Here is a 19,228-nt window from a genome sequence, read left to right on the forward strand (position 1 = left end):
GGAAATGGAGAGACAGAGAGATGTGCATTCCCCACTCAAAGTCTGTCCAGAGCCTTAAGGGAAGGGAGGAGAATCTAAACACAAACCCAGTTACGTCATATCCCTGCTGCCTTCGTTTCTTTTCTTTCCCTCCCTCTCTCCTTCACTCTGTTTCGAGGAGATGGGAAAGACAAATATTAGCAAGAGAAACTGGACACATGGCTATAGAATCTTCTGAGGGGAGCTCCAGTGCCCAAATTTGATCATGCGGCATGTCTCAAACACTGGTAGTGGTCTTCTTCCACATGGAAACTCTCAAGAGGCGGCTGTATTTTTTAATCCAAAGGGAACCATGAGTTCTGAGATGTAAAAGGGCCTCTTTTCCAAGGAAAGGAGAAATGGCAGAATCTGATACCTAGGAAGGAAAGTCTTGGCCAGCTATGAGAGGGAGGGCTGGCATTCACATTTAGTAGGAAAATAATGAAGATTATGATATTGAGTTCATGACTTAACAGAAAATTATTTTATTTTCTGGTCTTAATAGACGAGTTAATGCAGTCTAAGGAAAAAGAAACCCGATTTCTTGGTCAGGGGGAGTCAAATAAAAGAAATGAGTTCATAAGTTCATTGGTACTAGAAAAACCAGGTGGTCGGTCACGGGACCACATCTGCAGTGCTTTACAACAGCTGGTTCAGGACTCAAATACTTGAGTGTGTATATGAGTTCAGGGAGTTCAGGTGTCCAGGAAGGTTTCCTGGCACAGCCAATTTAGTGTTTATACTATTGTTTGCAGGCAAATTCCATTTCTGGTCATTGCTCTGCCGGCCTACATTTCTCCTGCTGTTGAAACGGAATAAGGAATCACTGCAGTTCCCTGACTCAAAACATCATGCAACACACTCCCTGGCTCAGAATGGTGTAGGCCTCTCCCTAGGGAAAGCTGCATTTCTGAGGTGGAAAAAAAGCAATTTTGTGCACTCGAAGCAGCCCATAGCAGCACTTTGGCATGGAATGACGCTGAGCCGAAGAAACCTTAAAGACAACACAAGGCCCAGCATCAGAGTCTTATGTAACAATCACACCTGCTAGGGTCAGGGTGTTCTACATTCACATTCTCAGCTGCCCCCCAAACTTGCACATGCTGAGCAGGAGAGGAAAAGGAAGATGGAAGAGGGTCTGAGAGTGGAAGGCCTTTGTCCACGTCACTGGCCTTGTTCTGGGACTACTTTGATTTGGAGGCTGACCGAGGGTCATGAAGCTCCAACAGTATCTACAAGAGAAGGTGGGATCATGACAGGTGATTCTCCAGCCATCTGGTTGAATTTGGCTTTTCAGAGCTTATGTGGCTATGCCTTATTTCTACCCAAAAAAAAAAAAAAAAAAAAAAAACTCCTTCTAAGAAAAAAATAACAGCCATGGACTGCTCCGACCCAGGAGGTGGAGTCGTCTGTCTGGGCTAGAGGAGGATAAAATGAATGTTTACCCACTGAGCTCTCCATGCAGGGGTCCTCAGAGTCTCCCTGTGGAGGATCCTGTGAGGCAGGCTCCATTGCTCCTGGTTGGGACAGGAGGGCCCTGCCTGGCACCCTCTCCAAGGCATCGTTCATCTGTCCGACCCAGGAGGTGGAGTCGTCTGTCTGGGCTAGAGGAGGATAAAATGAATGTTTACCCACTGAGCTCTCCATGCAGGGGTCCTCAGAGTCTCCCTGTGGAGGATCCTGTGAGGCAGGCTCCATTGCTCCTGGTTGGGACAGGAGGGCCCTGCCTGGCACCCTCTCCAAGGCATCGTTCATCTGCTGTACTGGGGAGGAACTTACAGGCATGGTGCCTTTCCACCAGGTAGAGACAGTGGTGTGTGCCACTGGGCAGAACTACACTTGGCACTGGGTAGCCAAGAGAAGGCCCTCTTTTTCTCTGTGCTTCTGCGTTTGGGGGTTGGGAATGACAGGGGCCTAAGGCTGCCTTCTGCCAGCTTTTACTCTGGGGAGGGTTGCAGCCCCGTCCTGGCCCAGAGAAATATTCAGGGTGACTGAGGCTCCATTGGAACCTGCTTTGCTAGCAGGAGCAGGCCAGGTCTCAGCTGAGGTATATTTACTACTCACCTTAAAGCATCCTGGCCAACTGACCCTCAACCCCAAACCAACTGCAGAAGCTGTGGGCCCAAGGGTCCCTCCTCATTGGAGGTCCTCAGTAAACACAGACTGACTGACTCAGTGAAGCTTCTCTTGTTTCAACCTATCAGACTTGCCCATCACTATAGAAGTCCCTACCCAGCAATGGGTGACCCACTCAGATATGTGGGTTCTGCCCTCTTAGGGAGTGGCAGAGAAGGCTGAGCCTCTGGCGCTTGGGCTCGCTGCTTGGCAGGGAGGCCCGCTGTCTCCCAGAGCAGAGTGCCAGCTGACGTTCAGCCAGGATGTGCTGGTACGGCCATGACACTGCTACGCATGTTAGATCACTTCTATGCTGGTTGGAAAGCAGCTCTGCCTTGTGCCCCTTATGACCCCCCTATACCCCAGCTCTAGTTCCCTGTGACCTCAGGCTTCCCTGCGACCAGCATCTAAATGGCCAATGCCCGAAACAGCAGGGAGCTCCAGCACTGTGACCAAACTTCACTTGGCCAAGTGCCCTGGCCATAGGGGCAGTTCAACACTTTTCATATCACCCTTACCAGAGCTTCAGGCACCTTTGTGGACACTGGGGAACCTCCTTACCTACCTAACGCTCACAGCACCTGCTTTGTGGGTGACAGGCCTCAAGGATATGGGACCACCAGTTCTGTTTCCTTGACCCTCTCCCCCATCGTACGGGCTGCTGGGCTATGGCTTTTCTCACCCAGACCAGCCCTCGCTGCTGTTGCCACAGCACCCTGACCCCGTCCACTTCCGCCTTTCCTCCCTCAGCATCCCACGCTCCCGACTCAGCCTGTGCTTCTTTGCAGGCAGCAAGCCCCAGGAGAATGCATGAGATGCTGCTGCAGCTGCCGTGGTGGCAGTGGTGCTGGCTGAGCCGCAACAGTTGCCAAGCGGGAGCAGTCCTCTCCTGTGGTCTCCTCTGCACCCCAGCAAAGAGCCAAGAATGTCTTCCAGGCTTCTCAGGGCAATAAGCATAGACACAGGCCAGCTAGATCCCTCCACGGCTTTTAGAGAAGTGGGAAGGGGCATGGGAAGCACAGCCATCCCTGTGTCCCTTCTCCCATGAGAACATCTCTCCATGGTCCTGTATTTTCTTTCCCCAGCAAAGAGGCAGAACTATGGCAGTGCCCATCTTGCAAAGGGAAATAAAGCAATTTGGTGGGTGTGACTGGTTTTCCATTGGTCCTTTACTTCTTCTCTGATGATGCATGGTGTCCTCTGTCTTCCTTCTCCCTCTCCTCCCCCCTGGGCCGCACTGGCTTCCCAATACGGTCTTGGTTTTCTCCCTATGAGAGAAGAGCATGCATCGGAGGGGGGAGCAGCCTCTAGCATCTGTCATCTTCTTCCGTGTCACTCAGGAGGTCGCTGACAGCTCCACACATCATGCCTGGCCCAGGCCCCCCACGCCTCCGCCGCCGATAGTGCCCATTGGGCATCTGCCAGCTGTGCCGCAGGGGCGGGGCTGAGCCGATGGTGTTGGAACGGCCCAGGCTGGTAGCCACGGCTGCTTCGAAGGTGAGCGTCTCCTCCTCGCCACAGTCCGAGGCATGGGAGTCTTCGTGCAGGGCTAGGTAGGGCTCGGAGATGTAGCGCTGTGGGGAAGGATGGTGGCCCTGCTGCAGGTGCGGGGAGTTGGAAGACTCGGTCAGGCAAGCGTTGTTGCTCTCCAGGGCTTGGGAGGTCAGTGGGGAGCCCCCCTCACTTCCATCAGCAGGTGGAGAGATGCTGCCAGCATGTCGCATCAGGGAGCTGTAGGAAAGGAGGGGCCGAGGCTTTGGTGGGACAGGTGGGAGCTGCCGACGACTTCGCCTTGGGGTGCTGGTGTCAGAGATGGAGGGGATGGAGCTCTCGCTCAGGGAACCCGTGCCCTGTACAGCAGGAGAAACACGGCATGTTAGACTGGGCTTGGCATGATCCCTACTTGGGACCCTGTTAAGGTCTCCAACCCCTCATACACAGCGGCTATGGAGTCTGAGTTCTTGGGGGAAGAAGGCCTGAGCTGGAGCACCCCGTACTATTCATACCCATTCTGGGATGCAGGAATTGGAGGGGATTCAGGAATCAATACCATCTAGACCAGAGCATCTCAACCTTTAATGTGCATATGAATCTCTGGAGATCTGGTTAAACTGCAGATGCAGGCTCAGCAGATCTGGGGTGAGACCCGAGATTTTGCATTTCTATCAAGCTCCCAGGTGATGCTGGTGCTTTGGGTCCATGGAACAAATACTTCAACTAGCAAGGATTTGGAAGCTCTATATACATAACAAGTTGCCGTCAAAAGAAAGACTTTAAACCTTTAAGACAAGCAAGTCCATGAAAGGTGAATGAATGCTCTGGAGTTGCTGCCTGGGACACCTTTTTTGGGAAGTGGGTCCTAAGGGATCATGATGCCTTTCCATGTCTTCTGTGGCTGGCTGAACACAGCTTCTACACCCTCACACTCATCTGTTGGCTCAGGCCTTACTTGGCCTCCTCACCTAATTCCAAGGGTACCTGGGCCCAGGTGTGACCTATGAACCACCTGCTCAGAATCTCCCGGGGAGGGGTCCTTTCAAATGCAGATTTCTGGCTGTCACTTTTTAAGTGGCTCTCCCTAGAATCCTAGAGGTCCCAGGAATGTGCAGTGATGGACAGGTAATTGTGTTCCACACTACAACGTGAAAGCCACTGTTATAGAAGGTGAACTTCTCGACTGCCCGTGTTTCTGAAAGTCTGCTTTTACGGCTCCTCCTCCTTTTCCCCACTGATTATCTCTGTCGAGTGGGTCTCCTACCTGGGCTCCAAGAGCCTTGAACAGAGATAGGGCTGGGAATGCGAGTCGGTAGTGAGGAGCAACATGGGGTCAAAGAGTGTTTTTTATACAGCTTTGATAGTTATTTCTTAGGCACAGACTGGTGCTTCAGCAAAAGGCTGGGAAAGAGGCACAGTCTTCCTCTTGAGACGCTGGAAGTTAGATAAGTGAGGTTGAATTGCCCTGACTTATGAATCCTGGGCTGAGAGACGAATGACTATTCCCACTAACACTAAAAATCATGTGATGGTTGAAGAAATCTTTCTGGCTAAAGGACCATCCTTTCCTCTCAAATCTGGCTGAGACATTTGTGAACTTACTTGAACCTCTGACTTCCGAGGACTCAAATGAAATGACCTCTAGACACCATCGTCTTTCCTGGGGGAAAATCTGGTTTTCTGTGAATTCAGATCATCTCTGAGTGCACAAGCATTGAGTAACTAATCTCCATGCCCACATTTTGCACCTAATGTCCCAGCCCCTCTTCCTCCTTCTCCTGCAGGAGAGAGGCTCAGCTTCCTCTCCACACTCACTTGTCTGTTGGGGGTCTGTGACCTGCCCTCGCTGGGTGACCTGGACTGACGGCGCTCTGGGGACTCCCAGTCAGCCTGGGTCCCTCGCTCCTCCGAGTTGCAGCGGGAGACGTCAGGAGAGAGAAGATGCTTTCGCTCTTTTGATCGTCCCCGCTCCCTGCCCCCTGAGCGGTGGGTGTCAGACTTGTGGCCTGTGAGGGATGACAAAAGCACACGGTTATAATTCAGCCCACACTGGCCATGAAGATGAAGTCTCACTAGGCACTGTGTCATGGCCTGGGACAGGGCCCTGTGGTGAATGGCATGTTTACGTCACCCCAAAACTCAAATGTGGAACTCTAAGCCCCCAATAGGATGGTGTTAGGAGGCAGTGAGCCCTCGTGATGGGATTAGTGTCCTTATAGCAAGGGACACAAGAGCTTGCCTCCTCTCTGCTCTCCATAATGTGAGGATGGAAAGAAACGCTATCTGCAAGCCAGGAAGCAGGCCTTCACCAGGCACTGGATCTGCTGGCACCCTTACCTTGGATTTCCCAGCCTCCAGAACTGTGACAAATAAATATTATTTAAGCCACCCAGTCTATGGTAATTTGTTGTAGCAAACTACACTGACAAAGATAGGCCCCTAAAGAATCCTAGCTTCTCTAGGCATGTCAACAGATGATCTGAGGGGGAAGCAGGAGAGAAAGGCTAGAAAATTACCCTTTTGTGAGCAGGTAAGTTTGCAAGTTGTCACTAGAAAGACATATGTCAAAGAATGCAGTTTGTTCTCTTCTGTTTCCATTTATGCTTCCACTTATAGAACTTTGCCAACAATATTGCTCAGGAATTCTCTACGTCCTAAACATGGGTGTGTAAATTTCAGGGCAGGGGGAGCTGACGAAAAGCACCAGGAGAAGGGAATTAGGAAGTTTCTATGAACTAAATAATTACACACCTAACATAATGTTGGGATGAGAACCCTGGCACTGATGTCAAAGGATCTCAGTTCTAGTCCCAATTCTGTCACTTACTGGCCCTATGATACAGGGCAAGTCACTGCTTTTTCAACTTTGATTCCTTCTTCTAGTAAAATAAAGTGGCTGAACCAGACTAACAATTTTTTTAAATCATCAATATAACCACTTTTCCTTAAAAAAAAAAAAAGCTTAAATGAAACTCAAATACATAAAACAATCAATTCCAGGTAGCACTATCCGGGCTGAAGTGAAGTCGGCTGTTGAAGATCAGCCCCACCACAGGGTCTCTGATACAAGTCTAAGGAACCCCAATGGTTTTGGAGAAGGCTGCTTGAAAACCTGATTCTAACTGATGAGTAGAGCCCTCCCCCAGAAGGAAGGCATTACATCAGGCTTTGGGATGCATACAGAGGGCTCCGGCCTGTCTCAGGGTGTAAGTCAGACACAGCATTCTTCCCTACTGCACTTTCCCCAACCTGGTCTTTATCTGACTTCTGTTCCAGTCACATGCAGTCCTTGCCAGGAGTCCATCAGGGCAGCATCCCGCTGCCTGACCACAGCTGGACACTGGGGACCTCCTCACCTGAGTCGGAGTTCAGGCGATGAGCTGACAGCCTCAGTGAGGAGTGGTAACTCCGGCGACGTGACTTGTAGGTGTTCTCACTGCTTCGCTCCATGGAGAACTCCTCCAGCCACGAGGAATTGGAACGCTTATCCCGAATAGTGGAAAAGGAACGTCTCATGGAACTAGGGTCTGTCACCACCTGGAAATATGAGCCCCCAGAGGAACACAAGGTCTAGATCAATTATTGAAGGAGTCTAAAAGTACAGAAGAAGTGGGAGTGAGACTGTTGGGGATTGCAAATTGTAACCCTTGCTGCAAACTGTCACCTCCCTTTTGCTCAGACCTTAGCTGGAGGAGGCTGTTCAAGAAAGTGTCCTTATATTTTGTTAACATAGTCACTGAAAGTGGTCGAGGATCTTCTCCTTGTGCTCAAGAAAGCAAGTAGCTGAGCATACAAGGGCAAAGCCAAGCAGAATGCAGTCTGGCAGCGTGCTACTTCCCCCAGAGCCGTCTAACACAGGGGCCCAGTCAGGACCTGCAGCAAACACTAGGTCGCTTTGAAATATGTGAGGGCTACACCAGAAAAGAAGCATGGCTTTACCTTTTCGGTTTTTTTCTGCCCTCGGCAGAGGAGGCCCTACCCTACAGCACTAGAGCCTAGGAGAGCTTGCAATGTAGCAACCAAGAATGCCTCACTATCCCTTTACCACTCATCCCACACTAGCCCGCCTTCGACTCTGGCATTTTGATTTGCTACAGGTGTTAAAACAGATCCACAAAAACTTCTTGTCTCTGTCAAAACCTGATGTAAGACAGACAGACAGAAAAAAGAAGCCAGAAAACAGACAAAGAAATGAGGCGTGGCCTGCACTGGTTAGGACAGACAGTCCTGACAGAGCTGTGTGTGTAAGTAACTGCCTGTGTGCTGGAGGAGCCAGGGAAGGAGAAAAGGATGGAAAAATACACAGAGAAAATCTTGGAAAATATTCCTTGCATGGCTGGTTGAGTCTCGAGGATGCTTAGCCCATCCGGAAGGCGTTATGGCATTTTGTTGGCTAAGCTATTGTGGTTAGGGGTTCACTGTAAACACACTATGGAAGAGGAGGTTCTTTTAGAGAAGGCCCATGAGCCAGGTTTTGCTTACAGGAAAGGGGTGGGAGCAAGTCAAGGGCTCACCTGAAAATATCAGATATTACTTTAGAACCCACCGAATACAGCCCGGAATGCCACTGTATAAGGTAGGCGGTGGTTGCTTTTTACCTGGGGATCCACAGTCAGGCGTGGCATAGAGGATGCCCTCCCAGATCCCGCATGCTCCTGGGTGTCCGAAGGAAGGTAGATGCCATGGTTAGAGGGCTGCACGCTTTTTAATTCACTAACCTCTGGCTCCTGGAAATAAACACACAGCCAAGCTTGTGGACTTGGTTCCATCTCGTTGCTTCTCACCTCCAGTGGATCATTCTGCCTCTTCAAGAATGGCTTTCAGAAGAGAGACCTGCACCTTTAAGGTCTCAGGTGTGTGTGTGTGTGTGTGTGTGTGTGTGTGTGTGTGTGTGTGTGTGTGTGTGAAGTGTGTACATATGTAGTATACCAGATGTCCTAAGCTAACTGGGATTAAAGAGGTGAAGGTCACATTTTCTGGTCAAGTGTCATCTTTTTTATCACTAAGCAGTGCCTCAGATTTAATAGCTTTATGAAACAAATATTGTTGGTCATAATACTGTTCTGAGAGGTGGTAGTATTGGGTTTATTATTTAATCTGAAGAAGTCTTTTATCAATTAGTATTCTAAGGGATGTCACCAATTTCTGATGTCAAATATATCTTCTCAAGCTTAAGACACATGATTTTATTAGTTAATGTTTTTTATGATTGAAACCATCAAAAAATGCGGTGGGTGGGCCATCTGTCAGGGATGCACTATACTAGTGCAGTCCCATAGAAATGTAATGTAAGCCACTTCCATAATTTAAAATTTTGTAGTAACCACAATTTTTAAAAGTAAAAAGAAATTTAATAGCATATTTTATTTACCCCAATATACTCAAATATTATGTCAATATGTCATCATATGAAAAATGTGATATTTTACACTTTATTTGGACTAGTCACATTTCAAGTGCTAAATAGCCCCATGTGGCTACTGAATTGAACTGGGCCATCCAGAGTGTTAGAAGACTGGACTGGAAATCTCCAAGATTCAACAAACTCTTTTGCTATTTTCCTGGTTAAAGAATGGAGCTGGCTTAAAGATGTTTACATGGGCCATCCAACAAAGAGATCGAAGAACGTCTTGGGCATGTGGAGATCATGCCAGAAAAAAAGCTATTTTGGGCCGGCCTGTGGCTCACTGGGGAGAGTGTGGTGCTGATAACACCAAGGCCACAGGTTCGGATCCCACATAGGGATGGCCGGTTTGCTCACGGGGTGAGCGTGGTGCTGACAACACCAAGTCAAGGGTTAACATCCCCTTACCGGTCATCTTTTAGGAAAAAAAAAAAAAAAGAAGAAAAGCTATTTTATGTTTAGGAAATGACACTAAAAATACGGGTGTACGAGTAGGGCATTGCCCAAAGGAAAGGGTGCCTGGCACCCCCTCAACCTCCACGGCCATCGGTTTCTGGTGTGCATGGGAGCAGCACCTCCCCAGGATGTGTGATGTGTGCACTAGAAGAAGTTACAGCGCTTGCAGTACATGCTTTATAGGCACACAGTTCCAACTCCAAACAGATGTGGTAACAACACTGCAGTCTACAGGTGTCAGAGGCGGTGTGAGACACACACTCCATATGCACACACACAAATCATGGCCACACCTCAGGACTGGAGCAGGGACCCCAAGGGATGGGCAGAAGTACACATGGTGAGTGTGTGGCATGGGCTGGACTGAATTACAGACACCAGTTGACAATGAGATGAACACATATCCAAAAAGTCCTGGCACTACGGTTCAGCCCTGGGGAACCCACAGAAGAAGATGACATAATAAAGTAAGTTTCCCGGTGAAAGAAAGGACACGTTACTGAGATTTTTCCCACCAGCCCTGTCACTAGGCAGGCAAGCTGTAAGATGTTGAGAGGACCTTTTAAGAATCAAACTCTCTATACCAATTAGTCCCTAGGCCTTGGTGCTAAGTTCTTCAGAAGGGAAGGCCAGGAATTGTGCCACAAATTCCTACCCACGCCACCAAGAACAGCCTCAGGAGATTGTTCACACATGGGGGTGTCTGGCCCGGCTGTCTCCCCAATATGATCATGAACAATTGTGTCTCAGCAATCACAGGAGACAGAGTCGCCAATCGCTGAAGTGTTTTCCCCCTCTGAGGGGTACCCATTCTATCACACATGCACTGCACCCACATCATCCATCAGAATGGCTCTGGGGTGCAAAGGAGCAGCAGGGAGGGGTCAGGAGAGAAAAACCACAGATGAATCATAAAGTGATGTGGAACTCACTTAGTACAAGCTGTCCATACAAACTTTTGCAAAGGTTGGTTTTGTCTTTTGCTCTCCCGTCCAGTAAACTCTTGGGCTTTAATCTTAAGTTTGGGAGGGAACGTGAGCTCATGGCTCTTGAACTAGGAATAACAGTAAAGTCATTTTTCTTCGGGAATCACATTTTAGTTTTGTATTAGCAAAGCCAAAACATCAATCTTCCCTCCCTTCTCCAAAGCTTTAACTTGACTCAACAGTTCTCCCAGGAATTTCACTATTTATGCTAATGAAAAACTCATTTTGCGTTCAGGGAAGTGAGTTTAGGGGTCTGTTGAATGTATCTGACCTTGTAGAATTGTGACCAAAAGGGCCAGTTTGCCTGAACCTGACATACAGAGCAGAGGTAGGAGAGTCCTCTGTACCTCCTGGCAGACAACTGGTCACTGTTACACACGCTGCCACTGAGTTCTAGAGGAGGCAGGCAGCACTAAGCACTGGAAGGGGCATTCCTGTGTTCCCCCAAGCAGCACCTGGCTACACTAAGCTCCATGGTGGGTGCCGCTCATTCTGTGATGATTCATCTTAAAGGCCCCTGTCAAAGGCAAGATTTTATATGTGACTTTTGCTCCTGCATTTGATACTTGTGGGCATAAACTAAGAGGTCTTGACCTGAAGCAATAAAAGTTCCTGCAGCAGGTAAGGGGCCTCTGGGACTGTAAATCTGAAGAGGAGAATTGTCAGAGAACATGAGAAATTGGGCTATGAAAGGTTTAATGCAGGATACTTGCAGGGTAATTGGTTGGCCTACCAGAAAAGGTTTCCCTGATGGGTCATCACTATGAAATAAAATTTGAAAATGAGAGTGGGAGGGATCAGGAAACCAAAGAAGTATTTTCGAGGTCATATAACTCATTCATTCACCAGAGATTGCTGTTCCTGGAACTGTCCATCATCGGTTGGGTCCATATAAGCCAACTGGAATATTTCCTGGGGGGAGAGTGGACTCATCGAAGGGTATCCACTCCGGCCACTCCTGAAAAGCAATGTCAAATTCATAGGTAATGAGAAACAGAGAGAAACAGTCATGCCATAGCTGCCACTAACAGTTCCCAGACAAGACCAACTGCCCAGCCTGGACAACACCCTTCAGCCTTGGCTGGCTTGTAAGCCTGGAAACTTACAGGAGGCTGGCCCTAGAATAGAAGACTTAAAAAAAAAAAAAAAAGAAAAGGCATTGGAAAAGAGAGAAACTGGTGTTTTCAACCTGCATTTGGAACCATTCATCATCCTGCTGGCGACTAGCATATCTGTGACAAATGACATCATTTGTCACACTCAGCCATATGGAAGACCAATGCTAGACTGTAAACCTGTTTCTGCTCAGTTTCCCCATTCGGCAGAAAAATGCCATAGTTTAAACAGTGAACAGTTTGTTTAAATATTAAACAGGTCTTTTAAAAAATTTTCCCCACTCTCAGTAAGAATATGGTCTTATTGTGCCAACATTCCTGGCCAAACTAAACAATTCAATCCAATTCAATTCCATGAACATTTATGGAAGGACAATTCTGCGATATACACTGTGTGTGTTGGTGCATAAACTGGGTAGAATGGTTCAGGGATGGTGTTGGGAAGGTGGAGACCTCTGGGTTGATGGCTGTGTAGGAAGAGGTTTAAGTGGTGGTAAGGTGACAGGACAGGGACGAGTCTGCCAACTGTTTAGAGGCCTCTGAATGAAAGATACGGAGAAGTGTCACAAGATGCTTGTTATTAAATCACTGTTTAGGACTTCCAGACACCCTTAGACGGTGGGATCCACTGGGCTGGTTAGGAGAGAAAGAGACAGCTGACCCTCCCTGAGCATTTTGCTGCCACCAGTACAGTAACAGCTACCATTGGACCTGCTCAAGAATGCTGCGTGAGCTTTTGGGTTATGGGAAGAGGGACAGAGGTCAGTGGCTGGGCAGCAGCTCCATCACAGGCAGTGGAGCTAGGAGGGAGAGATGGGATGCTATCTCTTCCAGTGTCAGTCTTCTGCTCCAGGGAGAGCCATGTCATCGTTGAGTCTACTGCTGACTGTCTCTGCATCCAGTGGAAAATCTGAGGCATGAACAAGGATTGCCAGTTGCATAAAAATAATCCATAGGGACGCTCTGTCCCTTGCTTTAGCTGAGTTTTCACAACTGCTACAGAGTGATTTCACATTTATATGATCTGCCTAAATGTCAGTCATCTTTGTCAGTGTGCCCACTCCTGAGAACCCTGAAAAGCAAGATGGGCACTGCTACTATAAGAAACAGGCCCCCTTTTTTCCTACAGAGAATGAAAAATTGTAGAATCCTCAATAGATATGGAGATCCCTGGAACCAATAAACAACCTCGCAAAGTTGAGAATCTGAACCCAGAGTGATCTACTTTAAAAAACTTGTCAGGCTTCTCGTTGCTTTTAGGATAAAGTTTAGGATCTTGAATGTGGCCTCTCTCATGATCTGATCCCTACCTCTCTCATGATCTGGATCCCTACCAGCCTCCTCTTGCAACATTTTCCCCCTTTGATCCCTGAATTCCAGACACACTGCCCTTTTTTAGTTCTTTGAATGGCCAGGCTGCTTCTTTCCGCCTCAACACTTTTATACAGGCTGTTCCCAGAGTTCAGAATGCTTCCCTCCCATCTCCCTACCCCCTGTAAACTCTTCCCATGTTATTTTGAATTCTTCTTTCAAAACTCATAAATCTTCTCTGCTATCTCCCCACCCCCAGTAACTGGTCAGATCTCCCTCTTATACGCACTCATATCGTGCTGCATTTTTTTCTTTCTAGCACTTATCAGGAGTATAATTAAATCACTGAAAAAATGACTTTTCTTCTTTTCAATAATTATCTGTTTAATGTCTGGTTTTCCACCAGATGTAAGCTCATTGAGGGAGGGGCCCAGTTTGTCGTGTTCACTACTGTACCCCCAGGACAATCTCTACTTGGACAATGCATGGCTCTAGAAACACAGATGGTCCTGAGGAACCAGCCTGCTGTACCAACATCCACCCAAACACAAGCGTTAACTTTGATTTCTCCCTCTGTTTCACTCCATGTAGCAAATCAGTCAGCAGATTCTATCCATTGTTCTTACTAAATGTCTCAAGTCTGCCCATCTCTCACCATTTCTATCCTGCAAGCCAAAGCCACAGCCATTGAAAATTTACACAACTGCATACCCTGCTAAATGGTATTCCTGTCTCTAGAATTGCTCCCCTCTAATCCATCAAGTCTACACTGAATTCAAGAATGATCTTTGAAAAGTAGAATCACGTCACTCTGATGCATAAAATCCCGTTATCCTAAGACAAAATCTAACTTCTTTGTTCTGCTTATAATGCCCCCAAAGTCCTGGCCCCTGCGTAGCAGAGGGACGCATGCTCTTTCGGTGCCCTCCGCATGCTTGTCGATGACAGAAGGATAATGTCATAATGAAATATATATGCTGTAGTAAATCATTTATGACAAATAACTGAATGAGGGCTAAAGCTTATAACTCAGAAGAACTGGAAAATTCCTTAATTGGGATTTTGTTTCCACTTCCATTATAGGAAAATTTTTAAAAATTTCTTTCTGATCTAAGGTCCCTTCTGTTCATTAAAGATAACATGGTAGAGTAGAAACACTCTGGAGTCAGAAACCACCAACTTAAATTCCAGTTCTGCTTCCTACTAGCCATATGGCTTTGGGTAACTGAATTAACCTCTGTCATTCCCCAGTTTCTTCACTTTTAAAGTGATATTAATATATACCTCCGGGGTATAGCAGGCTGCTGTAGTGAGAATCAAGTGAGATTATGCAAATAGTGTCTCTAGAAGTGCCAACCCCAGGGAAAGTATTTGGTAACTGCTGGCTTCTTCCACTTTTACACTCAGTGATCTCCACACCCGTGAGGGGGGCTGTGTCTTCTAGAAGGACACTAGATCCATAGGGAAGTGATGACTGAGAAGTAGATAGAAGATGAATATGCTTCACAACACGACTACAACTAAGACCACAGTACATGAGAAGACAAGTCCAAACTCCTTTCCTCTGTTGTCCACTCACAGCCGCCCTGTCTCAAGCTGGCCCGAGCACAAACATGCCCACTTTGCGTTTCTCTTTCTCCTGCTGAATAACCTCTGAAGGAACTCAGCCTCACACAGAGGATCTTTCGGCTCAGAGCTAGCATTACTCCTCAGACGCTTCTGGACACTGAGCTCATGGGCCTGCACCATGGCAGGAGTGAGAGATGCTGAGCCCTGTGCTGCAGACCCCGGGGGTCTACTCACAGGCCTGAGACGGGGTCCTGCTGGAGATAAGGCAGGGCTTTGGCATTAGCGATGATCTCCTGAGGCAGAGATGAGGGCTCCATGCGCTGGAACATGGGTGCATTTTTCTGAATAAAATGGGGAAAGAAGAAAAAAGGAATTCCAGTGACTTTGTGAGGAAAATACAATCCACGCAGGTAACAAGGCAGCATGACTGATACCTTGCCTGACTATTTCAACCTTTGGTCCGCTGGGTTTCTAATCCCACATCACCAGGAAGTTCTTGAACCCTGCACCCCTTACCGCTGCTTCTAGCACTTTCAGGGCACCAGGCCTCAGGGATGCACAGGCCTGTGCCCTCAGGAGCCCTCGCATGACTCTTTACGGCCCAGCCCCCAGCATGCCACCGTCGACCTTCACCTGTTCCTCCAGCTGCTGCCTCTGCTTCTTCACCTTACTCTGCTTATAGTAGTCCATGATCATCATTGCTGCATAGATCTTGCCCACAGTCAGGTCAGAGGCTGCAAACACAAAGGTAGCATGGTGGTGGACAGGGGGAAGATGGGTGGGAGACACTGAGGATGTCTCCAAGCTTTGGGACCCACTCTCTGAAGCAGGTTTGCATCCTCAGTCACCCATTCACCCAACATTTTTTGAGGGCTCCTCTGTGCCAGGCTCTGAGGATACAAAGGGAACAGGTCCCCATGTCTGTCCTCAGGGAGCCTGCACACCCCCCACTGATGGTGATGAGACTGATGACAAAAAATACGTTAGTAAGCATCACCTCTCACTATTCTAGATCTCCACATCGAAGGACCAACACTCTTTCTCAATTGCATGAGGGTTTGCTGAGCAATATTATGTGGAAGGAGAGAACTACGCACTCAAGAAGTTTCACCTGCAACCACAGTGACCTATCTTAACAAAATATACTCAATTAATGACAAAAGAGACCCAAGAAGTGGGGGGTTTTAGTTTCATAAGGATAAAAAAGCAACCTTCTTCTTGATTACACTGGGTTTCCCCCGAAAGATGTGGCCCTGGCATGCGGGGGCCACAGTGAAAGGAATACCCAGGAGGAGAGCCCACACCTTTGGGCATAGGCACAAGCAGCACTCAAGAAGTTTCACCTGCAACCACAGTGACCTATCTTAACAAAATATACTCAATTAATTACAAAAGAGACCCAAGAAGTGGGGGGGGTTTAGTTTCATAAGGATAAAAAAGCAACCTTCTTCTTGATTACACTGGGTTTCCCCCGAAAGATGTGGCCCTGGCATGCTGGGGCCACAGTGAAAGGAATACCCAGGAGGAGAGCCCACACCTTTGGGCATAGGCACAAGCAGATCCAGCATCTTCTGGGACAGGTGAGGCCAGATGGCCAGGGTCTCCTTCTGTAGCTCTGAGTCTAGCTGCTGTCTGTCTGCACCACCTGAAATAAGATAAATTATTAATAAATAAATCAGCACACACACACAAATACCAAGGACTGAGGGAGTAGTTGGGGTAGGAGCTGAGTCAGCATGGCCCCTCATATTCTGAAAGGAAATTTTGACACTTAGTGACAGTGGATCTTGCAATACCAGGTCTTTCTGCTGAAGAAGCAGAACTCACTTTGGCTCCCATTTTCAGTGATTCAGGGGTATCCTACCATAGAGATCTGAGGTCCTGAGACCAAGATCAACTTCCTCATTGATTCCAAAAGCCTCCAGGGTACTCAATATCATAAGAGGACATGAAAATAGCCATTAGAAAGTCTCCTCTGCCTCATTACAAGTACATCAATCCTTCTAGCAACTCCAACTCCATAGCCTGATTTTAAAGAGGATTTGGTGCAGGCAAGAGCAGGAAGGCTGAAGGCCCTCTCTTAAATCACTGAATTAGAAACCAAGATGAGCAAAGTATTGCCATGGCCTCGATGACAGCACCTGCTGAAGACTTTAGAGAAAAGTACCATATAAGAAAAAAAAAAAAAAAGGACAAAATTGAAATTTGTATGCTCAATAAACAAATATTTCTAGTTTGCCTATTATGTGCAAGACACCAAAGACCATGTACTTTTACAGCTGAAAGGAGCCTTAGAGACGAGCAAACCACTTGTTTTCCCGGGTCACTGCATCATAGTGTCCTTAGCTAGATGGATGATAGTTCAGATATTTCCATCCTGTACCACATTGCATGAGTTGGACCAGAATTCCTCCCCCCCTCCCCCCTCCCCCACTTCCTAACCTTACCTTTGGCAATTTTAATGTCCAGAGCTGTCCGGATCAGAGCCATAAGCGTGGAGGTAAAGTGGACTGTCATGTCCTCTGCTACTGGCATATTCATCAGAACCAACCTCTATGCGAAAGAGAAAAAAGAAACAGCAGGCAAAAAAAATATCGAAAGACACCTCGGTGAGAAGGAAAGAAAAGTGCAGAGGTCAAATGCACAGACAAAAAAGAAGGGCAAGGATTCCCCATCCCTGTCCCAGTCCTACTTGCCCTACTTCTCACTTCAGGCTCATTCACTGCTGTTTTTTCCTAGGGGATGATGCCAAATTCCAAGGGATGGGGGTTCCCTAATCATTCTGTAGGACACCCCATGGGGAGTCCTAAGACCATTTTTGATGGGGGTGGGAAGTGATTGCTCAAGAAGTGGTTCAGGGAAAGGAGTCAGCTCTGAGAGGTGGCTCCATTCCCTGTTTCAAGGCTGCTCCATATTTCATTTGTCCCATGAATACCCCCCAAAACTTGAATTGGAAGACAGTGAGGAGAAAGATTTTGCTTTGCTTATCTGACTTGAAAGATGCATCCTGGTGCCCCCTTTTTGAGTCTTTAAAAGATGAAATTTGCCAGCACGTGATCAAACATGCATAAGTCCCAGTTATCCAAGGATGAGGTGGAGCAGGATGGACAAGGGGGAGAGTGCAAACAGGAGCTAAGGGGAGGGGGATGGGACAGCGGAGGGGAGAATGAGAAAGGGCAGCCCAGGCAGGAGCAGAGTGGGCAGGCCACGTTCCCCTTGCCCAAAGGAAGGGATCACACTGAAATGGCCAAATCCACTTTCCAGAGAGTATCTTGCTTTCAGAATTCTTCAAGTTTTCCTCCAATCCCCGCTCCCCTTCTTCCACTAAGTTCAAAGAATTCAGGGCCACATCCTGCCACCTGGTACTTTTGGATGTGGCCATCATGAGCACAAAGGATGCAGCCCCTAAGCTGTGCACAAGGAGCCGCGTGCTGGGTGAACAAGGGTCCCTAGTGGCCATGTTCCAGGGAGATGCTCCCTGGAGCTATGCAACTTGGAGGAGCAGCAGAAGGTCCTCTGGCAGAACCACCAGCCTGGCAGGGAGGGAGGTGTCTTTCCAAGGCAGGGTCTCTAATATTCCATTAGGACATCTTGCCTAAAGTGATGCCACAGACATGGTGTCTTAGAGTATAAAGCCAGTTTCTTGTTTGGATCCAACTTCCACCTCTCTCCCGCTTCTTTAAACTTCTAGGGTAGTGGCAACGTTACTATGATGTGTTTCTAGGTGAATGAAAGAGCTCCAGAGTTCTGGATCAATCTAAATGCCAAAGGGGAATTAACAGGAGCTATTACTAGTGAGTGGAGAAAAAATTCAGGCCCCAAAGCTACGAGCAGCCTAATGGCAGGTGACTTCCACCACACAACGCCACTCTAAGCCAGCCATGCGGAATCCTCAGGACGCCAGGGCCAGGCCCCGGCCCCATAACTCAGGCCAATAAGGCAAATCTAACGCTGAATGCACCTTGTGCTGTCGTGGCCCCTTCCCTTGAGTATTTCCAAGATAATGGGGTAGCTGGGCAAATGGAAGAATAAAGCTGCGTTCCTCAGCCTGTCATGGGGTGGAAGACATGTTCCTCTTTTTTTCTTATATCTAGAAGGAGCCTAGCCTTTTCCCTTTCCTACGTCATGGGAGAGATTTGTCAAAGAGTTTTTCTCCCTCCTAAAATGTCTCCTGGAACCATGTTTAGAGGAATTTCTGCATTATTTCCTTAATTTCTCTCTGATTGAAGTGTTTCCTGTTTTATCGGCTCTCACAGCTGTTTGCTGTCCTTCTGGCCCCTCTATGCTACCCCCAGGCCACCACCCTGCCTCCTCTAAAAGGAAACACACCACTGAATGCTGCCTTTCTAGTAACCCTTGCACAAGAAGCCACACACTCGTGGGAACACGGAATGACACACAAAAACCCCACGCTGAGTAGTACTGCCACCCAGTCCTTGCATCGTCTCGTGACTTCGTCCTTCTGTGAACCGTCAGTGTCTCCCTGACTCTGCAGTCTCATTTCTTTTCTCCTCAGTTCCCTCGTCCGCCTCCCCGGCCCAGCTGCCTCCCCATGGTCTGGCCTCCCCACAACTAGATCCCATTTCCTGTTGGCCTCTAGCCCAGAACAAAGGAAGGGGTGGTCTACCTTATATGCCACTTTGGAGGGACATCTCTTGCCGAGGCCTAGCGGCGGTGACATGAGAGTCAGCATTTCATACATCTCAGTGTAATGGATGCGGCCACTGCTCATGGAGGGTGGGGGTGGGGGTGGGGAGGTG

The 19,228-nt window shown here is 48.0% G+C and overlaps 1 protein-coding gene across 3 annotated transcripts in view; it reads right to left on the reverse strand.

Moving 5' to 3' along the window:
- Positions 1 to 3,424: 3,424 nt before the first annotated feature.
- The window catches only part of CACNA1E (calcium channel, voltage-dependent, R type, alpha 1E subunit), a 344,242-nt gene continuing 328,438 nt past the window's right edge, over positions 3,425 to 19,228 (reverse strand). For 2 of the 3 annotated variants that reach the window (XM_008567380.1, XM_008567379.1), the window contains 9 exons: positions 19,096 to 19,192; positions 16,916 to 17,021; positions 16,006 to 16,113; positions 15,102 to 15,202; positions 14,703 to 14,809; positions 11,320 to 11,431; positions 6,984 to 7,164; positions 5,443 to 5,633; positions 3,425 to 3,983 (listed from right to left, as the gene is read on the reverse strand). In XM_008567380.1, coding sequence (XP_008565602.1) covers positions 3,441 to 3,983; positions 5,443 to 5,633; positions 6,984 to 7,164; positions 11,320 to 11,431; positions 14,703 to 14,809; positions 15,102 to 15,202; positions 16,006 to 16,113; positions 16,916 to 17,021; positions 19,096 to 19,192 — 1,546 coding nt within the window. In that variant the 3' untranslated portion in view covers positions 3,425 to 3,440. Of the gene's footprint in view, positions 3,984 to 5,442; positions 5,634 to 6,983; positions 7,165 to 8,225; positions 8,355 to 11,319; positions 11,432 to 14,702; positions 14,810 to 15,101; positions 15,203 to 16,005; positions 16,114 to 16,915; positions 17,022 to 19,095; positions 19,193 to 19,228 lie in introns of all 3 variants that reach the window. The other variant, XM_008567378.1, reaches the window with a different exon arrangement.

The sequence above is a fragment of the Galeopterus variegatus genome, unplaced genomic scaffold (genome assembly GCF_000696425.1).
Source record: "Galeopterus variegatus unplaced genomic scaffold, G_variegatus-3.0.2 Scaffold314, whole genome shotgun sequence".
Lineage (NCBI taxonomy): Eukaryota > Metazoa > Chordata > Mammalia > Dermoptera > Cynocephalidae > Galeopterus > Galeopterus variegatus.